Genomic DNA, 26,489 nt, shown 5'->3' with positions numbered 1-26,489 from the left:
GGAAGCAGCCGCGTGGTTCCCAGCTCCCTGCCAGCTTTACACCACAACAGCAGCCCACACCTTCCTATTCCTCCTGGCTTTTTGCTTTACACACAAGCGCCTGAGGCGATACAGACGGAGCAGTAACCGAGATAAACACCGACCACCACGGCTTGGAGGAAGCCGGGATTAACGCAGCCGGGCGCTGGCTCCCGCCCCTGGGGGGACTCGAACCCGGGACCTTCGGCCCCGCGGGCAGCCGCGCTCCCCCATGCGCCACGCCCCAGCCGCCGCGGGCGCGCGTGGCTCCGGGGCAGGGCGCCGGGCTGGGAGCCGGGAGGACCCGGGTTCGAATCCCGCCGCGGGCAGAACCGGCCCCGGGAGGGTTCCTAAGGCCGGGCCCTGCTCTTCCGTTTCCTTCCGCCATCAGCGGCGCGGCGGAAGTGACGTCGTCAACCGGCGCCACGCCCCGGTGACGAGAGGCGGCCGGAGCCCAACGGGGAGGGGAGCGCGGAGCGAGCGGCGCCATGGGGGGGGGCGACCTGGTGAGGGGGGGTCCGGCCGGGGCGGGGGAGGCCTCGGGTACCGGTACCGGGCCTCGAGGGATCCTGACAGGGCCTCGGGGGGGCTGGGAAGGGCCCTAGGGGTGTGGGACCCGGGCCCGTGGGCTCCTGGAGCAGGTCCCGGGCCTCCGGTACCGGCCCTGGGCTTCGTGGTGTGGGCCTCGGGCCCCGAGGGATCGGGACAGGGCCTCGGGGTGCGGGTTTAGGGCCCGGTCCCGCTCAGGGGGATCCCGAGGCTGTTCCCCGGCCCCTTATCGGGGTGCTAAGTCAAGGCCCTGCTGTGGTTGTCGCCCCCTGCAGAACCTGAAGAAGAGCTGGCACCCGCAGACCCTGCGCAATGTGGAGAAGGTGTGGAAGGCCGAGCAGAAGCATGAGGCCGAGCGGAAAAAGATCGAGGAGCTGCAGCGGGAGCTGCAGGAGGAGCGGGCCCGCGAGGAGATGCAGCGCTACGCCGAGGACATGGGCACTGTCAGGTGAGGAGGGGCCGCGGAGCCCACTGCACGGCACCCACAGCCTGCTGGGGACCGGTGCTGCCTGGTGGCGTGCTCCATGCCCTGCTGGTGCCCCTGAGGGACGTATTTTCTGCACTGTTTTTAACGTGTGCGATGCAGAAAGTCTTCTGTTCGCCTTCTTAAGCTAGTGCTTTAAGTTTTACCTTTTAGTTTTACCTTTAGAAGGGAAAAGTTTTACCGTTAGAGCTCTGTAATAGAGAATAAGACGCTCTTGTTTGCAACAGGAAAAGAGAAGAGAAGCTGGAGTGGATGTACCAGGGTCCTGGGGGCATGGTCAACAGAGAGGAGTACCTGATGGGTCGTCCCGTGGACAAATACGTCTTTGAGAAGACAGAAGACAAGGATGCGGGCTGTTCCAACGAGACCGGGCTTCTCCCAGGCTCCATTTTTGCCAAGTCTGGTGCCAATTCTGTTCTAGACATGGCAAACAAAATCCGTGAGGATCCGCTCTTCATGATCAGGTACCAAACATGGGGGTGAAAGCAGCAGTAGATCAGACAAAACGTTCGTGACAGTAACTTGATAAGAACTATCTTAGTTCTTTACTTAAAGAATGCTGCTAAGTTTGTTCCTCAAAGTTTTATCTGTTTGTTTGTGAGCTTTAGGTTGCAGGTGCCAGTCCTGGCTGCAGAGAGTTCACCAGCCACTTACTTGACTAGCAGGCTTTTGGTTGTGTGTTCTAGACACAGCAACAAGTCAAATAACGTGTTCGAGTCAGTTTGCTGCTTTTCAGTAGTTTTTCTAACTTGAATTCAACAAAGATTGTCATTCTTCCTTGATTCATCTCTGCAAACTTATGTTACCCTCCTATGTGTGTGTGAATTGATCTGGTTTGCTCTGAGAGTTCAGCCATTTAACAGCATTGTAGCCCAGTGGATGGTAACAGAACGATTTTTGTTTACCCTTCTAGTTGTCCTCTCGTGGAAAAGAAAAGGACAGACTTCATCTTAGTTGGGCCTGTTTTGCTGAACGTACCAAATTTGCCTGTTTTTCTGCTTTATATGTTTTTAGAGGTTGTGCTTGGGATCTTAAAATATACTTTGAGTTGCTTGCAAATACTAGTTTAATTTTCTTTTATTCTGCTTTAGAAAGAGAGAGGAGGAAAAGAAGAGAGAAGTTCTGAATAATCCTGTGAAAATGAAGAAAATCAAAGAACTGGTAGGTTTATCTCCGTACTCCTTCACAGACTCAAAGCACTGAACCGAGGACAGGTTCATAGGTCAAGTTAATATTTAGGAGAAGGAGCTGAGTTCCATTTCCTGACTTTCATAGGAAAACAGAATAAATTCAGCTTTGTCTGTTCCCCGTATAATAGGACAAGGTTCCTTATCAGTCTGTCAGCAACAATTAATTTCTCGTCCTTTTGGATTCAGTGGTATTTTTCTCTTCCTGCTCCTAAGCTGTGCTTTTTTAGCTAGTGATTTACTTACTTTGCCCTTGCCTTGTGTTGCTTACTGCACGAGTGTAGGGACAGTAATTATTGCTAATGAGATAGTGTTTTGCTTTATAGCTGCAAAACAGCTTGGATAAAAAAAAGAAGAAGAAAGAGAAGAAGAAGAAGCACAAGAAACATCGACATCGCAGTTCTAGCAGTGAAAGTGCCAGCAGTGATGATGAGCGAAGCAAAGCTAGGTATGTTTTGAGGTGTTGTAATAAAAATACCTCATGTCCTGTTTCAGTTGGCTGTTTTTCTTGTCTTTCTAATCCTCTGCAAGCCTTATCTTTCTGATTAATGCTCTTAATTTGCCTAACCATTTCTCTATTGTTACTTCATTGTTTATGCATTAAGTTATTTTTGTGACATTTTAATGTAAAAAATATTATGTTATTGAGCTCATCTGCATCAAAACTACTGCTCTGTTTTCTCGTTAGGTCTCAGAAGAAGATGAACAGTTCCTCCTGGAAACCTGCTCCTACCAAAGTCCCAGGATATGGCTTACAGGTAAGGACCCGTGTTTCACACAGCTTTCAGCAGCAAATTCCTGGGTTAGGGAAGAGCAAGAGTTGAGGCAGCTTGTTGCAAGAGGCTGCTCCACTAAGTAGAAGGGGATTATGATTTAAGAAAGTTCAATTTGGAGCCATCCAAGCCTTGAAACCGAAGCTGTTCAGATGCTGGTAGGACATTTATTCTCTCTGAACTCAGGTTAGGATTTATTTAGTTTCTCTTACCAGGGTCACACGTCTGTGTAAATGCTGTGCTTAATTGTCAGAACAATTTCAGTATGATACACCGTAAGTTAAACTGTCTTAAAGGTGAAGCCTTTAATAAGAACCTAGGAAATGAGATAAATAAACACAAACAAAAATGGTTTTTGTGGTTTCTGCCCTTAGTCTAACCTGAGGTCTCCTCTGTAGCCTTGCTGTGATGCTCTCAGGGGACATCTGTCCTGAAGGTCACTTTTGCATTCCAGGTAAGGGACTCTGATCTGAGCCACAAGTCTCGGAGTTCCCCAGCTGCCAGCCAGGAGAGGGCCCCCCACAAGCACCGGGATCGCTCCAGGTCCAGGAGCCAGTCCCGCTCGCCACAGAGACGTGGGAGCAAGAAGAGCACGGAACAGTTGGGGTGCAGGGGATCGAGGTCTCCGTCCAGGCACAGCAAACAGTGAGTGGGGCTGACACGGGGAAACATAAACTAGGGGCTGCTGGTGGGGGCGGTTCTCAGGAATCAAAAGCTCTGTTACTCAGTCTCCTCCTGCCACCGTGGTAAGTTCTGGGTGTAAAGGCAGGAGCTGCACAGCTGTACGAGTGCAGAAACACACAGGTTAGCAGCTGGAGGGGCCCTGTTGTCTGCAACGTGCTGCTCGTTTGCGACAGCCTCCTCCTGGGTGCACACATTAGGCATTGCTTATGACTGTACTTAATTTGGGCCCCTAATTTCCTTTAGAAGGTACTTGTAATTGCTGAATTACCCCTACTAAACGCTGATAAAATCAGATACCAAGTGCTCATTGCTTGCTAATGAAATAATTAAATCAGATTAAAAATATGACTCAGTACATGATTAGTTTCCATTAACATTTGCTTACAAAGCAGCCAGGTAACGGTCCTGTAGTTCCGGGAGAGATTTTAGTTTCAGAATGTGTACAAAAAATCCAGGTAACATTTAGAGGTGTAATAACGTATGTTTTGTTCATCTGTCCTAAAAAGAGGTAATTTTGTGTTACAAACAGCAATCGAGAGGAGAAAGGAAGAGCCAGAAGCCCTTCCCCTAAAAAGAGCTACCGACGACAGCACGTTCCAGGGTACACGAGGTAAGCAAAACGTTGTCCCTGTGCTTTTTGGGGGAAGTTGCCCCAAAGACTGTGAAACAATTGGGTGTAATTTGTGAATCAAATTTGCTCTGTTGTCTAAAATAGATTGTATCAGATGTCGGGAAAGTCAGACAGAGAGTGACGAAGTGCTCAGCTCAGTGCTCAGCTCAGTGCTCTGGAGCTTGGTTGTTCGTTAACTCCTTGGACAGCTTCCCAAACCGATTCACGGGGCTGCTGGCTCGCCATATGTCTCGCATCACTTTGCAAGGCAGTAATGCGAAGAAAGGCTTTGTCCTACGGGCTGTTAATTAGAAGCATTCTGGTTTACTGTCATCAGGAAAGGGTGACCTTGACAGCATCACCTTACCAGTCAATTAAAAATGAGAAGGCTGAAAGGAAGAGGAAAACAGCCTTTCCTGGGGGCATGGCAGAGCAGAACGTTTAGACTTGAAATTGCAAGCTTTGCTGATTGGGTACCAAAGGAAAAGCCATGTTAAACACCCCCAATTTTGAGGGGCATAACTCGTAAAGAATGTAAAAGGAAGAGAGGGTTGTGGCCTAGCAGAGTTTTATTTACAGTAGTGGTGTTTTCTACACATCTAGAAAGATCTCTCCGGAGGAACTGGAGCGTAAACGCCAGGAAATGATGGAAAATGCCAAGTGGCGGGAAGAAGAGAGAGCAAACAACCTCAGGAAACACCGAAAGGAGGAGGAGCTGGAACGAGAGCTGGAGAAGCTGGACTCCCGGGATGGAAAGTTCTTGCAGTGAGTGTCTTTATTATCTGCGTTTTCATTCCGGGGAAATACAGGCCACATCTTCTCAGGAGTGGGTGGTGGAACCAGCATTTGAGATGCTCAGATTATGGTGTAGATCTGTCTGTATTTTTTTAAGCAGTAAAACTAGGGACATCTAGTTCTTCCAAATTCTGTTAATTAATCTCAAAAATATTGTAAACTTCTGTGGTAACCTGTCTAATTTTTTGATTCATTATTCTTTCTGCAGTCGCTTAAAACTAGAGAGCGCGTCTACTTCCACTCTAGAGGACCGAGTAAAGCGCAACATCCACTCCCTTCAGAGAACTCCCGCCGCCTTGGAAAAAAACTTTATGCAGAGATGAAACTTGTTCTCCCCCTGCTCCTGTGCAGGAGCTAAGCGGACACGTATCCCCAAAGGTGAGAGGCCTCCAGCCCAGGCTCACTGCTCTCTCCAGGACCATTTTCCACCTCCCAAAGAGGTGCTGGATTTCTGTGCTGCGGGGTGCTCCGGACTTCTGGCGCTGCGCCTCCCTGGGTGATGCCCTCACCCTCGCCAACATGCCGTAGCTGGAGGAGCCGCGCGCCCTGGCGTTCCCTAGCCTAGTGCCCGAGCTCTCCCTGTTCTCTCCACCTCGCGTGGTTCCGTTTTTTGTATGTCCTTAGCGCCGGGCTCTGCGGGGCGGTAGCTGCTGCGCCAGGCTCCTGCGGGCTCCTTTGGCTGAGCGAAGCCGTGCTTCTGGCAGCCCTCACGGCCCGCCCCGACCCCCTGCGGGCCCGGTGCGTGGCACAGCCCCGGCCCGGGGGGGGGTCGTTCCCGGTGGGGGCAGCTCCGGAGGGGAGGGCGAGGAGCGGAGCTGTGACCACACAGGATACGGGTGCGGGGTCGGTGCGCGGTGGCAGAGGGCTGTGCTTGCAATAGAGCCGTTCCTACCGAGCCGTCCGTCCCGGAGCCGTCCTTTCCGAGCCGTTCGTGCCGCCCCTGCCCCTTCCCGTGCCGCTGGGGGGGCGCCGGGGCCGTGGAGCCGCACCGGGGGCTCCTTCTAGTAGCGGCCCGTGACGTCAGCAGCGGCCCATTCATAATTCCAGCCGCCTCGCAGCTCATTGGTCCATCCCCGCGAGGGGGCGTGGCCCGGGTGGGGACGTCCCGCAAGCAGGGCGAGACCACCTCGGGGCGGGGAGGGAGGGGGGGGCGGATTTTATCTGCCCGTTCTTTTCCCAGCGGCCGCTCCTCGCTGAGCCGCCCGCCGCAACCCAACCCCGTTTCGTTTCGCTCCGCTCCGCTCGCACCGGGGCTAACCGGTGACCGGCTCCGTTTCGCCGCCCGTTCAGCACCCCCGTTATTTATCCCCCCCCCCTCCGCTCCGCCATATGGTCCCTCCCAGCCCCGCCCCCTCCCTCCGCCATCTTGGCGCCCCCTCAGCGCGGCGCCGCCGGGGCTCGGCCGGGCGCGGCGGAACGAACCACTGCGGGGGCAGGCGGGGGGGGGGTGGGGAGCTGAAAAAGAGACAGGGAGGCGGGGACGGAACCACCTCAGCGAGGTGGGGGGGGGGGAGGGAAGGAACCGAGGGGCCAGGCCGGCGCCGGGGCTTGACAGGGGCTGGGCGGTACCATTGGGGGTGTGGGGGGGGGGGGGGGAGGCGCCGCGCCGGGCGGGACCATGCGGTAGGGGAGGGGGGGGCGCGGCCGGGGGCTCGGGGGCTCCGCCATGGCCTCGAACTGCGCGGGGGGCTCGGCGGCGGCGGGGGGGGGGGGGGGAGGGGGAGGGGGGGGGGGTGGGGGGGTGGGGGGGGGGCTGAGCTCGGCGTTGAGCGCCAGCAAAACCAAGACGAAGAAGAAGCACTTCGTGTGCCAGAAGGTGAAGCTGTTCCGGGCCTCCGAGCCGCTGCTCAGCGTCCTCATGTGGGGGGCCAACCACACGGTGAGCGACCCCCGGGACCCCACGGTGCCCCCCCCGGTTCACCCCCGGTTCCCCCGAGCCCCCTTGGTTACCCTGAGCCTCCCCCGGTTCCCCCCCGGACCCCCCCAGTTCCCCCCAAGCCCCCCCTGGTTCCCCTCTGGACCCCCCCGGTTCCCCCGAGCCCCCCCCCGGACCCCCCTAGTTCCCCCCAAGCCCCCCCCGGTCCCCCCCCCCCTCCCCAGGCCCTCACCGAGGGGCTCACACCCCCCCACACCCCCCCACACCCCCTCATACCCCCCCCATCCCGGCCCCTGGGCGCCCACCCCATGAGGGGGGCTCCGTGGAACCCCCCCGGTCCCCTTGGGACCCCCCTCAGCCCCCCTCGACCCCTCCTGTCCCCCCCCATCCCCCTGTCCCCCCGACCCCGTCCCCTCCCCGATTCCCTCAGCCCCCCCCGAGCCCTCCCTCAGCCCCCCCCCAGCTCCTCACCCCCTCCTCAGCCCCCCTCCTGCTCGCTCAGGGCCCTGCCTTTTTTTTGGGGGGGGCTCCCCTGCGTCCCCTCGTTGGCTGTGCGGGAGCCCTGACACCTCCCAGCTCCATCCTAAATCCCTCGGGCACCGTTTGCCACCCGCCTCCGTCTGCTTTAGGGCTCTCAGCTGCCAGGACCCCGGCCCTGTGCTCCCGGGGCCCGGCCTCGGTTTCCCCCGGGGGTCGGTACCGGGAGCAGCTCCCGGGGAAACGCCTCCGGGGCCACCTCCGCTGCTCGTCCCTAAGAGCAGCCCGTCCTCATGGGCTCCTCTGGAAGCCTCCCCTCTCTGTAAGGGCTGGCACAGACCTGGCACGGGAAGGGCAGCAGGGATGCAAGCAGTGGCTGCTGCTCCGGGAGGTGCTGCAGGTGCCCAAAGGGTTCAGGATCCTCATCCCTTCGGTGGATGCACCCTCGGGTTCAGGTGCCCGTTTCCCTGTTGCATTAATGGGGGATTCCTAGAGAGCGAAAAGGGTCGGGGTTTATTCTTTGCAGAAGCAAATAACGCTCTGGAAACACAGAATTACGTTCCCAGCTCGCGTGACAACGGAATGAAAGCTCCCAAGTGCAGCTCAGCGCCGCATTGTCTTCCTCAAAGGATCTTCCCAGTGCTTGCTGCTCGCTGGCTTTGATCAGCGATGCTGTTAGGAGCCGTGAAGAAACGGGGGAATCGGGGAGATTCCTCCCGGTTCCGTTTGTGGGCTCCTAGGGCCGCTTGCTGCTCGGTGGCAGCGAGATGTCCCCTTTTAGCTGCCCGGTGCTGGGAGCTCTGGCATCATTTTTAGGCTCGGGGTCAGGGCGCTGTAACTTTTGGAGCACTTGGCCGTGAAAACACTCGGGCACGGGGAAGGAGGCAAGCTGATGGCTGTGGGGGAACGCTGAAGCAACGAGCTGCATCGGATGAGTTTATGAAGGAACCGCTGCCAGAAACGAGGACCGTACCCCGAGGGGCTGGGGAAGGGTTCAGCAAACTTCAGCTGTGACCTCCTCACCCTCGGGCAGGCACCCAGCGTTTCCCAGCAGATTCTTTCCTATTTTATTCCTCCAGCTCGCTGCCTCTGCTCTTGGCTTGCGTTGGGGCGAGCCTTGGGGTGCCTGGAAGGGCCGGGAGCTGGCGTGGCCGTGCCGGAGCGTTTGTGGTTGCTCAACACACCCAAAACTGCGCAGAGCAGGGCGAGGTGTTGGTGTCCCGCTTATCCAGGGAGCAGAATTGCTGGTGCTGCCCCAGCAGATGGGTCTGGGCAGCCCGTGAGGATCTTCAGGAGAGGCTTTGAACGTCGTTAGGTATCTTACAGGGGATTCTGCACCCCAATTTTTCAGGGCAGGGTGGATCCCGGGGCTGTGGGACCTGCCCCGGGGTCCCTGCGGCACAACGCGCTGTCAGAAACGTGGCACTGGGATGAACTTTCCCGTGGACGAATCAAACAAACAAACAAAGCGAGCGTTTTATGCAATCCTCCGTCTCTGCTGAGTGAGGAAATTCTCTTGGGTCCATTAACGGAGCCTGGCAGCGGCTCGGCCCTGCCTGGTGTTTGAGCAGGCGGACCGGCAGCTGCTGCGAGGGCAGGAGGAGAGGGCTGGGGAGCACCGGGAGCAGCCACGGGGCTGGAGAGGGGCTGGAGAGCATCTGGAGCTGCGATGTTAGCGCCTGGAGAGCAGGAGCTGGTTCTGGAATACCGCTTGGAGGAGGTTCTGTTCAGATCCTCAGCTGGGTCCGGGCCGTCCCGGTGGTCCCCAGCCAAAACTGGGAGCAATCGGAGCCGGGGTGGGGCCGAGGCTGGCGTAAACGGGGCCAAACGTGGGTGGTGTCAGCCCAGCAGCCAGATTTCGAGCCAGAAAACCACGGAGGGGAGAGGACCCCGCGTGGGATCTTGCGGATAAGAGGAGGGAGCTGCATCCTGGAGGTTCGCCCTCGATTTCTGCCTCTGTCAGCTGCTAGCTGGCACTGAGCGATCCAGCAAACGTGGAGATGGCTCCGTGGAAGCTCTGCTCGTGCCTGCTGTTGTCATGGCACTGGGGGAGGCGACGCGGCTCCGCGGCTCCCTGCTCCTGGTGCCTCCTCGAGAGCCCCCCGGCAGCGAGGGGAGAGCCTCGGTGGGGCGCGACGCCGCTCCTCACAGATCCCTGAGGGTCTGGGGATGCTGGCAGGTGTTAAAAAAATCCCGTTTCTGTTGAAAAGGGGGTGATCTCTTAAAGCAGGGACTCCAGGAGCTGCTTCCCTTGGGGGAAACGAGGGGAGAGCTGCTGGGGGGCAGCTCAGCGAGCAGCGCGGGGCTCAGGAGCCAGCACCGCTGCAGGATGCGGGTAGGAGGCTGAACCTTTGTGCTCCTCAGCCCTGTTTGCCCCCCCGGGGGTACAATATTGCCTGCTCTGCCCGTGCTGCAGCCCGTCAGGGTGTGGGACTGCTCGCCAGCAGGCTTCTGAGTGCTTTGATCCCAAAGAGGAGGCTCCGCGATCACCGGGAGCTTCCCTCTCTCTCAAGGCACGCCGGCGTCCCCAGGGCGCTGGTAGAAATTATCGACTCCAAGAATCATCACAGCGTTGCACGGGGGTTTGTTGGGCCGGCTGCTGATTAATCATGCTCTAATTCATGGAAAAACGGTGGGTTTGCTCCCTCCAGCCCTTGCCTGGTTGTTCCCTGCTGAGAGCTGCAAAGTTTTGCTGCAGGTTTGGGTTCGTCTCCGTGCTGGTCGAGGTGATTTTTTGCTGCACGTGTCCCAGCTGCTTCCTTGGGGTGCTGTGAGGTGGAGCAGGAGCTACCTGGAGGTGCCGGGCTGAAAGGCTGAGAGGAACAAAGCGTTGGTATTTTCCTGCACGAGTTCCTGTCGTAAAGAATCCCGGAGAGGAGGCTCTCACGCTCCATCATCTGGATCCTGTTAGTAAACAAACTGCGTTTTCCCATCCATTTGCTAATGGTAATTGCCACTTTCAGGCTCCAGTCAGGTTTTGAAACCAAATTGTGCCTGGCCCGTCCGTTCTGACAGCTGTCCCTGAGCGGCACGGAGTATGGAAACGTGATTTATTGACAAAGGAATTGGCTTCGGCGGCAGGGAGAAGTGATCAGCCGTGGATAAACCAGGATCCTGCTGCCAGGCAGAGGGGCGAGGAGGGAGAATTGGGGCTCAGGGGAGAAGGGGGAGGCTCTCCTCTTGCCTCCCTCGCCTGCTGCTGTCCTGACACCTTGTCACCCGCTGCCTTGTCCCCTGCTGGGACATCTCCGGGCACGGGGCTGTCCTTTGGTCTCGGAAGGAGGTGAGAAACCAGCCGGGAGTTGTGAAGCATCCCTCCAGCAATGCCTGGTGAGGATGCCAGGCGGTTTGTCTGAATTGAGGCTCGGTTTTAAATCCCCTGGGACCCTCCCAGCCCGGTGTGTGCCCAGTTTTCTGCGAGGCCGTCGGGTTTGAGCCCTGCGTGCTGTGACCTGGGGCAGGACCAATTTCGTGGGAGCTGCTGCTTGGTGCAGGTGGCAGCAGCAAGATGCTCTTCTCGGTGGTGCTGTCAGCCCAGGGCTGATCCCCGTCGGGGATCTTTCTGCCCAGCGGGGAAATGGGAAGCTCCTGGCGTGAGGAAACCCTGCAAAAACAGGCTCGTGTGCAAGAGGATTCAAAGACAGGTTCGGTCTGAAGGGCTGGATGGCTTGGAGAAAGCCAGCACCGTGCTGGCACCAGGAGCTCGTGCTCCACAGCAGCGCCTCTGAAGTTTTTACAGCTTGGGGACCTCTAAATCCTTTGCAGGAGGGGGTTGTGGAGATGCCCCAGGCACAGCCCTGCCCGAGATCCCTCTGCCCACCTCGAGGCCAGCCCCGTGGAGAGCTCCCGAGCTCCGGGCACGCTTGGTACGGACGGGATCCACCCGGGGGGGGACAGCGGGGTCAGGCTGAGGGACTGCCGGGCACCTGGGTGCTGGGCACCTTGCTGTGACCTTGCCTCCCGTGGCATAAATGCCCGGGGCCACGTTCTGCTAAATATAATCTGCTGCACGCCGCTGCCTGGGGAGAAGGCGAGAGAGCAGACGTGTGCCAGGCGCTCGTCACGGCGCTCCCCGAGGCTGCTCAGATTCCACCACGATAAGCGCAGGAGAGGAGCCCTACGGGGCAGCGCCGGCCGCTGCTCTTCTCTGCTTGCTTTGGGGCCAGGTTTGGTGTTTTTGGGTGGTGCTGCTGCGGGGAAAGGCCCTGCCACCCGTGGGATTGCCCCGCGAGAAGGCAGGGCTGGGGTCTCCCCTACCCACGGCACGGGGTGGGGGCTTCTCCTTCCTCTTCCCTCGGGGTCCTGAGAAAAGGATCAAGTGCTGGAGTTGTGGGAACATGCAGGGCACGTCCCTCTTACCGAATAAATCAGTCAATCAGCCCCAAACCGTGCTTCATCTCAGGCTGGTGGCAGGAACCAGGAGCCATCTGATGGTGGTGGAGGACCTGCCGTGAGCGCTGGGACCGCGGGCGGCCACCTCAGCTCCTTGGGGAGCTCCGTGAGGCAGCAATCCGTGGCACAAATCCCTTCCTTCTCCCTGTCCTCCAGAGCCAGGATCCCAAAGCATCCAGAAAGCTCTGCTGCACGCAGCTGGAAGCTGGGAGAGGTTTGCTTTGGGGTTTCTGCTTTGGGCAGAAACGAGGACACCCGCAGACGTCTTGACATCTCGTCTTGCTCACGCTCCTCTCTGAATTCCTGGCAGGGAGGAGAAAATCTCCCAACTGCTGCTCCCTCCCAGCCATCAGCACCCTTCCTCTGCGCTGGAGCAGGGCTGCAAACAGCGTCTTGGTGCCTCGGCACCGCTGGGAAGGGGGCTGAGAGCAGGCGTGGTGCTGCCGGGCTTCCCCTCCCGTTAGACAGCCGTAATTAGGGCTGGAGGCAGCACCTCTGGCTCGGCACAGGGTTAGCAATTTTCTCTTCCCCTTTCTGCCAGCGGGAAGGTGACAGCAGGGGGCTCGCCGGGGCTGAGACGTGGACCCCGGGGTTTGAGAGCCTCCCACTGGTGTTTTTCCCTCTCCTTTTCCCTCTCCTTTTCCCTCTCCTCTCCTTTCCCTCTCGCCCAAGGGCTCGCTCGGTGCAGGATGAAGCCCGTGGCTGAAGCCGGGGAGGTTTTGGCCTCCTGCTCTGCTGTGATCACAGCCCAGGGAGGCGTGTGACGTGATTTATGCATTCCCCACACGTCCCGAAGCACTTCATGGGAGTGCTTAATGCTCCTGGGTGCTGCTGTGAAGGAAATACCGGGCAGGGCTTCAGGGAGCACCGGCGGGGCTCTTGGCGGAGCGGCGGCCGCTTTCCTTTCCGCTGCTGTGCTGTGTGGGATGGCAGCCTCTGAAAATAGGCACCGTTCCTCTTTGCGGCGCGTGTCTGTGTCTTTCCAGTCTGACGTTTGTTAAATCTGGTCTGGTTTTTCCATCGGGAGCGACGGGGAGAGGATGTGAAAAGTGCCCACCTCGCCGGGGCGGCCTCGTGCGCCTCCGTGCCCCTCGCGGAGCCGAGCTGTGCCGCGGATCCCGCTGCAGGATGGTTTCTTCCTGCTTCTTTTTGCCTCCAGCTCCTCGGAGGAGACGTGGCAGCATCTCCGGGCTGTTTGTGCACACAGGGAGCCCCAGCACCGGGCTCCGTGTCCCCAGGCTGGCAGCCTGCACCCTGTCCCCACGCAGCAGGAAGGTGCCAGGCGTGCTGGGGGTCACCCGTTCTGCTGGGCTTTGGGTGCTGGGAGCAAAACCTGGAGCTGGCAGCTGCCAGAGCTGCCTGCAGCTCTCCAGCACTGCCTGCTCTCGAGCTCTGGCTCCTCGTTAGGGCACTGCCTGGGGCAGGGCAGCCCAGCACCACCAGCAGTGGTGGCCGCGGGGCGCTGCGGCATGAGCCTGTCCATAGGATCTTAGCTGAGCGTTCCTTCTTCTGCTCCCCTCTGTCCCTGTGGCTGCCACACATGGCTGAGGAGCAAAAACAATCGAGTGGAGTGACTCATCCCTCCGGAGAAGGTGGGATAAAGAGCAACCAGAGACAGCAAACATGGAAACAGCACCCGCAGGGAGCTGCGCGGCGCTGCCCGCTCCGTGTGCCGGCTGCTCGTGGTGGAGGAGCTGCCCGTCCGTGGCTTGTAGCACCGAGAACCAGTCCAGAAGTGGGCTGATGCAACGCTTCCCAAATAAAGGCAAAGGGGAGGTATTTAAGACATGAAATCTGCTGTTCCTTGGTCTGTAGGTTGGGCTCGGTTCTAAGCTGGATCCTAAACGATCAGAGGAAAGGGCTGAGGGTGGCTGGGGAGCACTCTCCCTGTGATCGATTCAATGAGAGGTGTCTGAGCAGCCCGATGGGTTACATCCCTTCAAAACCAGCTCCTGGGGTAGCTGGCGTCCCGTGAACCCATGGTTGGTAGCTGCAGGGCGGTGGAATTTGGGTTTTGAGTCTGCTTTTCCTTTCTCTTTCAGATCAATGAACTCAGCAATGTTCCTGTCCCTGTCATGCTGATGCCCGACGACTTCAAAGCCTACAGTAAGATCAAGGTGGACAATCACCTATTTAACAAGTAAGCCTGAGCTCCACAGCTTATTTGTAACTAAAACCCTTTGTGTAGGGGCACCTGGTGGGGTGGAGGCCGTTGGGCTTGTTCCCTACTCTAATGCCAAGAGGATCTGGCCCTGCCAGGAGCACGTAGCAGGACACGGGGACGTGGGAGGGGGATGTCCCCCAGCCCTGGGGGTTGCTTTGCTGTGCTGTGCTGGGCAGCGAGGGGTAGGGACGGTGCTGGGCTCGTTGGAGTGCTCTGGAGCGTGCCAGGCTGGAGCTGAGTCAACCTCTCCGTGTTCTGGGCGAGGTTTGGCTCACGCTGACCTTTATTTTGGTGCCCCGGTGATCTGATCCGGCCTGAAATCAGAGCCTCCCCCCGATTTCCTCCAGCTTTTCATCTCAAACAGCAGCAGCGTGTGGCAGGGGGCAGCTGCGCTACCGAACGGAGCAAAGCGACGAAGGAGGAGGAAAGAGAAATTATTCTGTCAAACCTGGCAGGAGTCAAGGCTCCTGCCAGCAGTCCTGCACCAGATGACTTCTGTAGGCATCCAAAAAGGGGCAAACATCGGCAGAACGGGGCCCTCGTGGGCAGGAGGGGGCTTGGATATCCGGGGTGGGTGATGTAGCGGGAGGCGAAGGGGGCCTGGTTTCACCAGCTGATCGTTTCACAAGGATCTCTGTTCTGCTTTGCCCTAGGGAGAACTTGCCAAGTCGCTTTAAATTTAAGGAGTACTGCCCGCTGGTGTTCCGAAACCTCCGGGAAAGATTTGGGATTGACGATCAAGACTACCAGGTACCTTCTCTCCTCTCCCTGCCCTCCTGAATCCGTTCTCTGGGACAGAATAACAAAGCTGGGGGAGAAAACACAGTACTGACATTATTTGTGGTCAGTTTTTTGGGTTTATAAGCACGGTTTGAATGGTTTTACCGTTGTCCCCCAGCAGCGGAGCAATCACAGGACGAAAAGATGATCCCTGCTCCGGATAGCCCATGGTGTGGGCAGGGGCTGGGGGATAACAACAAGCCAGATCTGCAGGGAACGTGAGCCTGTCGTGTTTCTGTAGGTTTGGGTGCTGCTTTAAGTGCTGAATTGGGTTTATCCAGGTGAAAAGTGAAAGATGCTGCAGCTCTGCCAGCAGGGCCACCCTTGGGTGCACAGCCTCACGCACAGGAGGCTGTGCAGAACCCGCTGCTCAGAGGCCACTTAGATGAGGGGAAAGCCAGCGGGGCAGAAGAGGGTGGCTTTGATCTCTGCGTGGCCTTTAGCCGGCCGAGTGCTGGGTAATTAAACCCCTTATCTTTGGCACTCCGCTGCCCTTGATACAGGCGGGCATGGCGCCAGCACTGAGTGGCCAAGGGCTTCAACCAAAATGCTCAGCAACCTGCCAGCCCAGAGCAGCACGTTGGCGGGGGTGAGGGCTGCAAGCTTCGTGCTCTTTCTGTCCTTTATTTCCTGTGAATCTCACTGAGCTGCTTCTCCCTGGTGGTACGGCCACTTGTGCGTGTGTGTGCGCCTTCCCCACGACTCTCAGAGGTCTCCCCATGTCTAGGTTGTTGCCTGAGCAGCTCCTCTTCTGAGCTTGATGGAACGAAGAGCTGGGTTTGCTTAGCTTAGTGAGGAACTGGGGGTACCCCACCTGGTTTCTGGTCTCGTGGCACCAGGAGCAGATGCGTAGCACCTGCACCCCTTCTTCTGCCCTGTCCCCAGACCCAGGGGAGAGCTCTTGGGTCCCTCCGTGAGAAGGGACAACCTCTGAGGACACTGGCATCGGAGCCAGGGGCTTTTTGCTTCTTTTTCTGTGTCTCAGTCGCCTCTGCTGGCTGCTGGGGACCGTCCTCCTCCTCTGCTCCCTGCCCCATCGTGCTGGAGCTGGGCGTATTGAGGGTGTTTGCTCAGCAAGACGCCTTTTTGGTGCAGAACTGATGGTTTGCTTTGTTTTTCTTTCACAAGGGGCCGGCCATCCCCAGGAGGAGCAGTAAAAGCTGGCTGCTGCCCCACTCTGGGTGCCAGCCCAGCTCCCTGGAGGATTATTCCTTCTCCTTTGCCCCTCGTCCTGCTGTGCCCGTTCTCTGGGCAGCAGCACCCTGCCCCTGGGCTGGGGCACTGCTTTGTGCTGCCTTCCTCCGTGCCCCTTAATGCACTCCTTGCATGCAGTGAAGTGATTTCTGCTAATTATTCTTTCTCCCCGTCTGTCTCCTGTAGTATATTTTGGACGTTTTTTTTTTTTCTTTGTGTTTAAGAAGTGGTCAAAACCGTAGGAAGTGCTGTAGGAGCACCCCCAGCCCTCTTGGTTCCCGTGACCTGGTCTGTCCTTTACACCTCACTTGTTGCTCCGAAGGATTGCTTCTTCCACCTCGGGCAGAGCCGTTCGGCTGTTTAAAAGTGTCTGGTTAGAACAGAAAGCAGAAAACATTTATCGAGCTAAATTCAGGTGGGTAAAATGCAGTGGGAATTGAGCCAGGATGCTAAATATAACGCTCCAGCTCTGGAGGAGGTGGAAATGACAGGAAGGGAATGAAGTAAACCTAAGGGCTGGGAGTTTGGTAATGTCCATATGTGGTCACAGTTTCTGCTTCCCATCTCCTCCAGCAGAAACGCTCTGTGGTTTTGAGGTGAGGAGTGATTAAACTGTGTAGCACGGACTCGTTTGCAAATGTCAGCAAGAAGTGAGGGTTTTTTGTTTGCCTTTATTTTCCTGACAGCTTCTAGAGCCATTGGCAGGAGCAGAGTTTTTCCCCTGCTTCATTAAAGTTTTAAAGGCTTTAAATGCCTCGTTCTGAAAGGAAACCTCTCGGCTCGCTTGCAGCGTGACACGGTAAATCCCTGGGTCGCAGCAGGCTCTGCTCGCCTGCCTGTCTGCAGAAGAGCAGGCTCCCTCTGCTGTCTGCTCCTCAGACAGCTGAAAGGAGGCGAGAACGGTGTAATGGGTAGCTAAAAAAATACATCCCGGGCTGCTCTGACAGCCCTGAGACCCTGAAAGACATCACCTCGAGCTAACAACCGCAGCTCAGGAGTCAGTGCTGCTGTGTCTGGGAGCACAGCTGTCCCCAGCTGCACCAGTGGTGAGGAAATACCAGTTTGAGCCTTGTACTGGGGGTTGACAAAATGGCTTCTGAGCACACACAGGTGACTGGAAAGCGGTTTTTGAGCAGTGGCAGAGGAGCCTGGCGACCTGCTCAGGTCAGTCTGGGAGAGTTGTGGTTGAACAGAAGGATGGGGCTCGCAGAAAGTCCTCCCACCGGGGCAGAGGGATCGGGGTGGATGAGAACAGAGCCGTGCTGTGGCTCAGGGAAGGAAGCAGGCAGCTGCTCTGCGGTCTGCTTGGGATTTTCCAATTGTGCTGCACGTACAAAAAGAAGCTGCAGTGCTTCGTTGCTAAGGGTGGAGACAGGGAGATGAAGACAGATGCTGCTGGTTGTTGGAGGAACAGCCAGGCTATTTATACTCACAATCCTTTTCATCCGATTGTAGGAATAACTGGCTTCTGGTTTCTGAATGACCTGTGAAGAGTTCCTGAGACTTTTGCCAGCTTGGGTGTTGCTTTGGGGTGGGAAGGAAGGCAGGCCGCTCTCGTTCGTTTTGTTCCCTTTTTACTTAAACCCTGGAAATATCCTGACAGCTCTTTGTTTCCCAGGAGGAAATCCTAAGAAGTTTTCACGGGATCACAGAATTTATAGGTTGGAAGAGAGCTCTAGATCATTGAGTCCAACCTCTTTTGATACTGCCTTCTTAAAAACCAATTAGTTAAAGAATAAGAATAATAATAATCTTCAGAAGTACATGTCAGGTGCTGGAGTAGGACACGTTACCAAACCGAAGGCCTAGGTGAAAGCTCTAAACTCCACATTTGGACTTCTCAATAAGTCAAGTAGGCTTTAACCTCAGCAGTTCTGAGCTTGAAGATGCTTTCTGATTAAGTCACAGCTCGTTTGTACGTGTGCTCGGGAGCTGGGCTGGGACACGGCCACAGCTACGAAGCATCACATCCCTGGGCTGGCTTTTCTTCCAGAGCCAGGCTGTGGAGCTGGTCCTGGTCACCCGTGCCTCACCTGCCTTCTGAGACTTCTCTTCTTTCTTCTCCAGGGGGATGGCAGCTCCTGCCTCTCCTCCTCCTCACGTTTCTCTTCTGTTTCCCTCAGAACTCGGTGACGCGAAGCGCCCCGGTGAACAGCGACAGCCAGGGCCGCTGCGGGGCCCGCTTCCTCACCACCTACGACAGGAGGTTTGTCATTAAGGCGGTGTCAAGCGAGGACGTGGCGGAGATGCACAACATCTTAAAGAAGTACCATCAGGTAGGGGGAGGCTGGAACCCTGGGAGGGAAGGTGGCGAACGGCTCGGGATGTGCTGGAGAACCGGAGCTCAGACACGCAGTGAGCGACCTGGCGGAGCTTGCAAACAGCTTTTGCAGAGGAAAGCAGCGTTGTTCCGTCACACCTGGGAGCCAACTAGGGCTTGCCAGCCTGCTGCTTCACAGCTCTGAGTCCTTCACAGCTCACCCTGTCCCCTAAGTCAGTGAATGATGAAGTTACCTGAGCCCTGTAAGCATGCTCCGAACTCAGTGCTTTGAATGAGCCTTTCCAAAGGGGCTGGGGAGGAGGCAGCTGCTTGCAGCAGGGAAGAGAGGCAAGTGGCACCACTGGAAATGTTCTGCCCTGGCCTGTGTTAGCTGCCAGTCCTTTGCTCCTTACTTTCAGATATGTTTGCATAGCCCCAAGAAGTGATATTGGCTGGTGCCAACAGCAGACCTGCCCTGCTGTGTCCTGTCAGGGGTGAGCTCTGTCTGACAGTGCTGTCCTTCTCTCCCCTTCCCCAGTTCATCGTGGAGTGCCACGGGAACACCCTCCTGCCCCAGTTCCTTGGCATGTACCGGCTCACCGTGGATGGAGTGGAAACCTACATGGTGGTTACCAGGAACGTGTTCAGCCACAGGCTGACTGTGCATCGGAAATACGACCTGAAGGTGAGCGTCTGGGGGCAGTCACGGAAGGGAGGGCTCCTTTTCTGGGAGGGCGAGAGTTGGTCTTCGTAACACCTGCTTGGGAAGGTCCAGAGACCCAGGTTTTGGGGTCTCTGGCTAGGGCTTCACTTAAGACTCAAATGACATTCAGTTCTCCTATTCCAAGCAGCCTGTGCTACACCAGGGAGGCCTGCAAGTCTGTCTCAGGCACGAAAAGGGATTTGATACTGGTTTTAAAATATTGGGGGGGGGGAACATGGTTTTTTGTTTGTTAGGTGGTTTGTTTTTTTTGTGTGTTTTGTTTTGTTTTGTTGTGTTTTTTTTTTTTTTTTTTTAACCTGCACAAAGGACTTAAATGGTGTCAATAAATTCCTCAGGAATATAAACACTGTGCAACAACAACCTCTTTATTCTTTTGCTAGGGCTCAACAGTATCCAGGGAAGCGAGCGATAAGGAGAAGGTACGGACTGTCCCCGAGCAGCCTTCCCTTCCTCCTGGTCTTTGGAAGCAGGTGGGATCCCACTGACTTCCCTCTTCCCAAGGGGTGCTGAGCAGGGACAGTTAAACGGGCCCCGAGCGATACCCTGTGTGTGTGCCACCTTCCAGGCTGTGCCCAGGAACTGCTTGGGCAGAGATGGTACAAACCAGCCCAGCTCTTCTCCGATTCTTGGCGTATCTCACCATGTTTGTAAAATTGGCTCCTGGTGCCGTTAAGGGGAACCTGCAGCCAAGAATCCTGCCCCTGAAAACTTGGGCTCTGACACTGCCGTGGGAAGTCCTGGTGCTACTTTTCTGTTTTATTTGCACATGCACATGGCCTTTGCAGGCTGGAGACCATAGAGGAATCCCATTTCAGCTTGCCCCAGAATTAGTCACTGTCATAAGCAAAGGAAGTTCCTCTTACACCAACAGCCCTGGCATCAAGGCACGGCTGCACAGTGCCCAAGTATCCCTGGCTCACTGGCTGTTTAGTCTCTGGCTTTTTCTGCTCGTGCAGTTTGTCTCAGACTATTCGTGTTGGATCTATATAAAGCCACCGCACGCTCATATATCATTCTAAGAAGAAAATAACTGAATTCCCAGTTGCACAAGGGGTTGTATGTTCTATATCCTTGAGAACTCCTCGGGGCCTGTTGCAAACAAATTCCTCAAAACACAGTGGTTTTAATTTTTTCCGCAAGTCTTCAGGGAAAGAAGCATTTTTTTCTTCCGCCAGTCAGAAAATAACAAAATGCATATCTTGTCTATTCTGGGAGCTGGTTGGATCGTCTCTGGCTAGAGCCCAGCTGTCAGCCTGCAGCACGTCTTCCTGGCAGTCTTTAGAGCCGAATTGCTCTCTGTCTCCCTTCACCTCCCCTGAGGTACAGGGAGCACATGGATGTGCTGTGCTCTGCCTCTTGCGTTTTTCATGCTTAGTGGACAGGATGAGGCCTTACAAACAGGCAGGAGATGTTCTGGTGCCACCCCACACTCGGTCTCTGAGCACTATCAGCGCATGGCTGACGGAGCAGTGTACCTGCCTTCCTCTGGGGCGTGGAGAATTTGATGTGGGATTTTTGTTTTTTTGTTGCAGGCCAAGGATCTGCCAACGTTCAAGGACAACGACTTCTTGAATGAGGGACAGAAGCTGCACGTTGGGGAGGAGAGTAAAAAGAACTTCCTGGAAAAGCTGAAGCGGGATGTGGAGGTAGAGTTTCCTGGGGACAGCTTTTACTCCCAGTGTGCCTCCCATACCTGGATTCTGGGGCCTCTGGCCCAAGCAGTGCAGCAGGGGCTGAGCAGCAGGTCGCTCCTGCACCAGCCACACAAATCAGTCAGGATTGTGCTGGTGGCAGAGGGCATCCGAGTGCCTGGGTAGATTCTGTGGAGTAGAGTCTAATCTACTAATTAGTAAAAAATAAATAGTCTAAAAATAAATAGTAAATAATAAATAGTCTAATAAAAGGGTTTAGCTTTCACTACTGCACTTTCTTAGGGAGATATTGGGAGGGGCTGGACTGAGGATTTCTGATCCCACATGGATACTCTTTCCTTTTTCTTTTCCCCACTCGCCTCTTTCTCCCAGTTTTTAGCTCAGCTGAAGATTATGGACTACAGCCTGCTGGTCGGGATCCACGATGTTGACCGAGCAGAGCAGGAAGAGATGGAAGTGGAGGATCGGGCAGAGGATGAGGAGTGCGAGAACGACGGCCTTGGAGGCAACCCCATTTCCTCCTACGGCACGCCCCCCGACAGCCCTGGCAATCTCCTCAACTACCCTCGCTTCTTTGGGCCTGGAGAGTTCGATCCTTCTGTGGACGTCTATGCCATGAAAAGTCACGAAAGTGAGTACTGTGGAACATTGCCCCCAAGAGGGTCTGGAGGGCAGGGGAGGTGTCCTCTGGCCTGCCTGAGCTAAATGGAGCAGAGGGCTGTCACAGAGGGACAGGGACCCTGCCGAGTGTGGGAGTGTTGAGTTTGAAAGGTTGGAAGTGATGCTTGGAGAGCAGTTAAGTGTTCAGGGAGTGTGGGGGTCTCTGCTGTGCCCTTTCCAGTCGTTCTCTGCCCTTCCCCAGCCTCCAGCTGCCTTGCTTTCTCTGCTGGTTGCACTGACACAGACCTGCCCTGTATTTCTTGAGGAGGGGGGTGCAGCCGGGCTTCGCTCACAGCTCAGGGTGTGCTAGCAACTCTCTTGCCTCGCTAGGTGCCCCCAAGAAGGAAGTGTACTTCATGGCCATTATAGACATTCTTACGCCATACGATGCGAAGAAGAAAGCTGCACACGCTGCCAAAACGGTGAAACATGGGGTAAGCAGCCTGCTGCATGCAGGGAGGATGGGCTCTGGGGCTTCTGCTTTGCCTGCGTGCCTCTGTGTGTGTGTGATGCCTTTTGACACCGATTTTCTACCAGTATGGGGATCCTCTGGTGATCCCTTGCCCAAGAACTGCTGTTCCTTCACTGTCTCCTCAGCCTGTCTTGCAAGATTTTCCCTCTGGTTGGTGGACAGCAAGACTCGAGGTTCCCTGCTCCTTCCTGGAGCAGAACAAATAATTATCATGCCTCTAGTCTGCCTCACACTGTGTTAGGGGCCAGGCCTCTTCCCTGGCATCAACTTCGAACTTCCCAAAAGGGCTCAAAAACCCCAGATTAGTGGGACGTGGAGTTTTTCATGCTTTTCCTCTTTTAAACCATAAAAGAACAACTGCAATGCTTTGACTCGGTGATCTGCAGAAGATGCAGAAGAAGCTAAAATCAGCTTGGGGATCTCTCTAGACCTGTTTTATCCTAGAACTTGCAGGCTCTGTTGTGGGTCTCTCCCAGCACAGCCAGGCCTTGTTGTGATCACTCCCTGCTGTCCTCTGTCCCCCCACCCTTTGGGTTTGCCTCCCGAGGAGGGTGTTCTGACTTGTCTCCTCTCTGCCTTGCAGGCTGGGGCAGAGATCTCCACCGTGAACCCCGAGCAGTACTCGAAACGCTTCAACGAATTTATGTCCAATATCCTGACATAGTCATCTTCAGCCTTCAGCGAAAAATGAAGAGAAGAGGGGCTACTTCCAACCAGAGAACGCAGCCTGTGACACTAAAACAGACACTGTAGCAGCTTGTGGGGTGTGTGTGTGTGTGTGTTTGTGCGTGTGTGAGCAAGACTGAGTGCGTGGCACTGTGTGACTTACGAGAAAACTAATTCTAGGTGCACCCTCCAACAGTCCACTTGACCCAGGTGGAAAAGTGGGTTTTTGTTACAGAAGTGCCCAGACGTAGATTCGAGGGCTTTTTAAAACAAGAAAAGTGCATTGTTTCTGCACTGCTCTTTCTAATGACGTTTTCTCCTCTCTGATCAAGAGACTCCCGTAGGGATATGACATGTGGCACTGTACAAAAGGGTCGCTCTAGATCACATCCAGTGAGAGTGAAGCAGTGCCTGATTCCACAAACTACTACTTTTTTTTTTTTAATTATTATTATTATTGGACTGTCTTTAACAGAAAGACATACGAGCCCTTTTATTTCCCTCTTGGTAGGAATTGGAAGGAAAATAGCTCACCATTTCGAGGACGGAAAATATTACTCTGATAAGGAGGAGTCGCTGAACTTTAGGTAAATTCAGACTGGGACACTTTATATTTTTTGGTTAATTTAAGTAACAAAACCTTTTTTTTTTTTTTTTTTTGTAACTGCACTTGATTTACAAGAAAGATGAGGGAAATGAACATCTACCAAAGATGATCGCTTAAAAAGGTGTAACTCCTAGAACTTCAAATGACAATGTGAGGAGTAGTAGAGACGTTGCACAACCTCAGACGATAATGTGCTCAGAGCCATCGTGCTTTAAATTGGCCAGCTATGAAGAGTTTGTGAAAGAAGAAGCAAAATGTGTTTTGTGCCCGTAGGTTTGGGATAGTATTTGACTATCTGGAACATTTCCCTCTTGCACCTCAGTCAGGAATTGCCATGTCTCTTAGATTATAGCTTCACATTGCGGTTCTGCCAGTGTTAATCTAGCTAATGTTCAGTCTTCCTTACTCACCCGATCTGCAACAGGTACTTGAATTTGTTTCCTGACAGAGGTTCTTTGCCTGGTTGGTTTGTTTTTGAGATGGCAATGTGACTTGCACACGAAGGAATTGGACTCGCCACCCGTGGGGAGTGCTGGGAGCTGGGGCTGGAGCGAGTCCCGCTGCTCAAGAGGACTCAGGACTTGAGCTGGAATGGCTTTTACTCTTTGCTCCATGCCCCTCTCTAGAGCGACAGTCAAGGAGTGGAAATATTCGAACACTTGCGCCAGATTCTCCCCCCATCCTTTCCTCCCCCCCCAGACTGGGACTGATCTGCGTGAATAACGTCCTGTTTTGTCTCCAGAACGCTTGTAATATTTTTCACAGCCAAGCTTGTCAGACTTGCTTTGGGTTTCGTTAGCTCCGCTGCACAACAGTTACAGATCTTTTGGTTCTTTTTTTTAATCTCCTTTTTCTTTCTGAGCAGGATTTAGTGTTTTGAACCAAACTCTTGCCGTTGAAACATGTTGCTTATCTGCCTTGGAACTGTTTTCACATATGCCTTTGTTTCGGGAATAAGCTCTTCTGAATGTCTGTCCTGTGCTGTAACGCGTGCTACAGTTTGCTGTGTGGAACTTGGTCCTTTTGAGAGATAACTGGTGCTCATCCCATCCTGGTAATTTCCCTAGACTAACGCTAGCTCTGGTCTGGATTCTGGATGTGGGCCTGGGTGTTTGTGTCCAGACCCCCGCTCGCGCTGCGAATGCCGCAGGTCTCAGCTTCCAAGGGGACAAAAAAGGGGCTAAAGAGTGAGCCCGTGAGAGCGCACTGTAAATAGGGTGTCTGGGAAGTCACACGTGAATATCGGGGGTCGTAATGGGATACGAATCTTTACTCATTCGTGGGTCATTCCCTTTGATGTGGGACAAATTTCTTCTGCCTCTGTAGTCCGGTCCCTGTTTGGGGTAACGTGGGGGGCTAAGGCACCGTTGTCCGAGAGGCCGGAGAGCCTCGTGTCTTAAGGTGCCCGGCTGCCAAAGCCACAAAACAAGTGCAGGTATGAGGACACCTTGAAAAGGGAGGACTTAGAGGGTATTGTCAGCTTAGTTTTGTGGGCATTATATCGGTTGCTCTTCTCTTAAAAAATAAGCACTTACATTTACTATCAATTGGAAATTAAATACCAATCGCTTTTTATTCCTGACAGTTTTAAAAATCTGCATTGAATCTGCAACTTTGGCCTGGTAAGTTTGCTGTTCTCCTTTTGGGAAACTAGCTTGTATTTTTTAAACTGTTTATCCTTAAATCATGTTAAAAAGGAAGAAGAAAGGGGGGGAGGAGAGAGGGGGAAATCAGTGAACTGCAGACATCCTACGAGGAGACACTAAAAACCAAGCAACCCAAAGACAGAAGAATGGAGCTTGTGTAGCTAGGAGCAACGATTTCATTCACTGAAGTTCGTAAACAGGAATGAAATTAAGATGCAGTTAATTCCTGCAGCAGTCTTTACAGAACTGATCCCAAGGGCTTACGAGCAGCTAACTGTATTTTCGTACTCCGCTCTGAACAAACTCCTGCTAGAATTAAATTGGATGTCTCTGGCCCAAGTGATACAAAAAAGCCCCGTGAACTCCATTCACTTTAGCACTTCCCCAATTCTGCCACTTCTGTCAAGTTGCCATACTGTGTGTATTAAAGTAATTAAATGCAATTTTCTCACTTAATGATGTATTACCCAGGTATGTAACTTTGTTTAACGTAAGCATTTTGTATATTGTTTACATTTTGAGAGGTAGCATTATGTTAAAAATGCTAATTTTTGTTTCTAGACAGTATTTTTATTACCAGAATAAGAGGTGAAGCTGCAAATATTTGATTTGTTTTTAAAAGGGACTTTTTCTTTTCTTTTTTTGTTGTTGTTGTTGTTTTGTTTTTTAATCTTGTTTTAGGTCACTTTTTTAACTCAAGTATTTAAAAAGAAAACCCAGCCCTTTCAATTCTGGTTTTACAACTGCTTGTGCTAGTTTGTTGTCTGTTTCTGGTGTGAATTTAGTTCTAGTTGGCTGAATGTAGATATTTCTGTCTGTAGCATGTACCCTGCGGAACACTTTACACTGAAGTGCGTTTGACTGACAACCACCCTCGGCTGCAAGAGTTGCAGTAGGTAGGCAGATCGCTCTGATCCCAGGCGTAGTGCAGGATTTCTCAAGTTGCAGTGCGATTCTTTGGTCAGCTGGAGTTTCAAAAAGGAAGAAAACCTTAGTGGGCAGAGTGACTCCAGTGCCTGAGGGCAGGGTGAGTGTGTGTCAGAAGGGAGCTGCTCGATCCATCGTCCTGCCTGTGCTGGGGGCCTCTCTCTTTCTGAACATGGGCCAAAAATGTCCAAATTTAAGAACTACAAACTGCTTTGAATCCAGAGCTTGCCTCTTCCCCGCTGAGATAGCTCCTAGGGCATAAAGAAGAGTAGGAGAGGAAGAAGGCAGAGTGCAGTCACTGTTCGAGTGCTGCTCTGCCCTTTTAGTGCAATAAAAACCACTCGAGAACACTGATGGGTCACCCTTTAACAGGAGCCCCATGTTCGGAGGTAGCAGGCAGCACCCAGCCTTCGTGTCAGTGCCAGGGACAGGGCCTGGCAGCTGTGATATGAACCAAGTGTCAGTGGGAGTTCACTTCTCATGGCCAGGAGCAGGGGAATCCTCCCCTCTCGGCTCACAGACAGTCTCTGATTGATCAGGTTTTAATTGTAATAGCCATGAGCACAAAATCCCTCACAAGGAAAATTCTGGGGCAGTAGGTGACTCCTGGGTTCCTGTAAGTGAGGCTGTACTCCCACATCTGAGCATCCTGCTTTTAATTTGGTTTATCGTAGCCAGCAAGAGCACTACAGCCCTTGAGTTACTTCTTTGTTGTCTGGGAGAAAAGCTCTGTGTTTCCCTCCAGAGCGCTGCCCCAGCTACTTCCAGTGGGAACTGTGATGGGATCTCTCCTCTTAGCCCAGTTTAAGGCACAAAGCGAGGCTGTATGGTAGTCACAGGCCGTGTTTGGTGTACAGGATGTCTCAGCAGCTGCCTCCCAGTCCTGTGACTA

The 26,489-nt window shown here is 54.4% G+C and overlaps 2 protein-coding genes across 2 annotated transcripts; both read left to right on the top strand.

Moving 5' to 3' along the window:
• Positions 1-451: 451 nt before the first annotated feature.
• CWC25 (CWC25 spliceosome associated protein homolog) lies at positions 452-5,991 on the top strand. Its single transcript, XM_032202712.1, has 10 exons — positions 452-524; positions 843-1,015; positions 1,279-1,515; positions 2,143-2,212; positions 2,565-2,686; positions 2,927-2,996; positions 3,466-3,656; positions 4,225-4,305; positions 4,909-5,070; positions 5,309-5,991. The coding sequence occupies exons 1-10, from the start codon at positions 507-509 to the stop codon at positions 5,421-5,423; spliced, it is 1,239 nt and encodes a 412-aa protein (XP_032058603.1). The 5' UTR covers positions 452-506; the 3' UTR covers positions 5,424-5,991.
• An 841-nt stretch (positions 5,992-6,832) lies between these two features.
• PIP4K2B (phosphatidylinositol-5-phosphate 4-kinase type 2 beta) lies at positions 6,833-25,322 on the top strand. Its single transcript, XM_032202650.1, has 10 exons — positions 6,833-6,979; positions 13,888-13,985; positions 14,663-14,759; positions 18,107-18,259; positions 18,782-18,928; positions 19,348-19,386; positions 20,500-20,613; positions 20,992-21,250; positions 21,610-21,713; positions 22,335-25,322. Exons 1-10 carry the CDS (start codon positions 6,959-6,961, stop codon positions 22,413-22,415), a joined length of 1,113 nt encoding a protein of 370 aa, XP_032058541.1. The 5' UTR covers positions 6,833-6,958; the 3' UTR covers positions 22,416-25,322.
• The last annotated feature ends 1,167 nt before the right edge of the window (positions 25,323-26,489 follow it).

This window comes from Aythya fuligula, chromosome 24, assembly GCF_009819795.1.
Source record: "Aythya fuligula isolate bAytFul2 chromosome 24, bAytFul2.pri, whole genome shotgun sequence".
NCBI classification, from domain to species: Eukaryota; Metazoa; Chordata; class Aves; order Anseriformes; family Anatidae; genus Aythya; species Aythya fuligula.
The sequence above is the reverse complement of the archived record's forward strand: the minus strand, read 5'-3'. Positions and strand labels throughout refer to the sequence as shown.

Coding starts and splice junctions, on each gene's coding strand:
- PIP4K2B (XM_032202650.1), top strand. CDS start 6,959: ATGTGGGGGGCCAACCACACG. Junction 19,387..20,499: donor AAGCGAGCGATAAGGAGAAG/GTACGGACTGTC, acceptor TTTTTGTTGCAG/GCCAAGGATCTGCCAACGTT. Junction 21,714..22,334: donor CCAAAACGGTGAAACATGGG/GTAAGCAGCCTG, acceptor TCTGCCTTGCAG/GCTGGGGCAGAGATCTCCAC.
- CWC25 (XM_032202712.1), top strand. Junction 2,997..3,465: donor TCCCAGGATATGGCTTACAG/GTAAGGACCCGT, acceptor TTTGCATTCCAG/GTAAGGGACTCTGATCTGAG. Junction 5,071..5,308: donor CGGGATGGAAAGTTCTTGCA/GTGAGTGTCTTT, acceptor TTCTTTCTGCAG/TCGCTTAAAACTAGAGAGCG.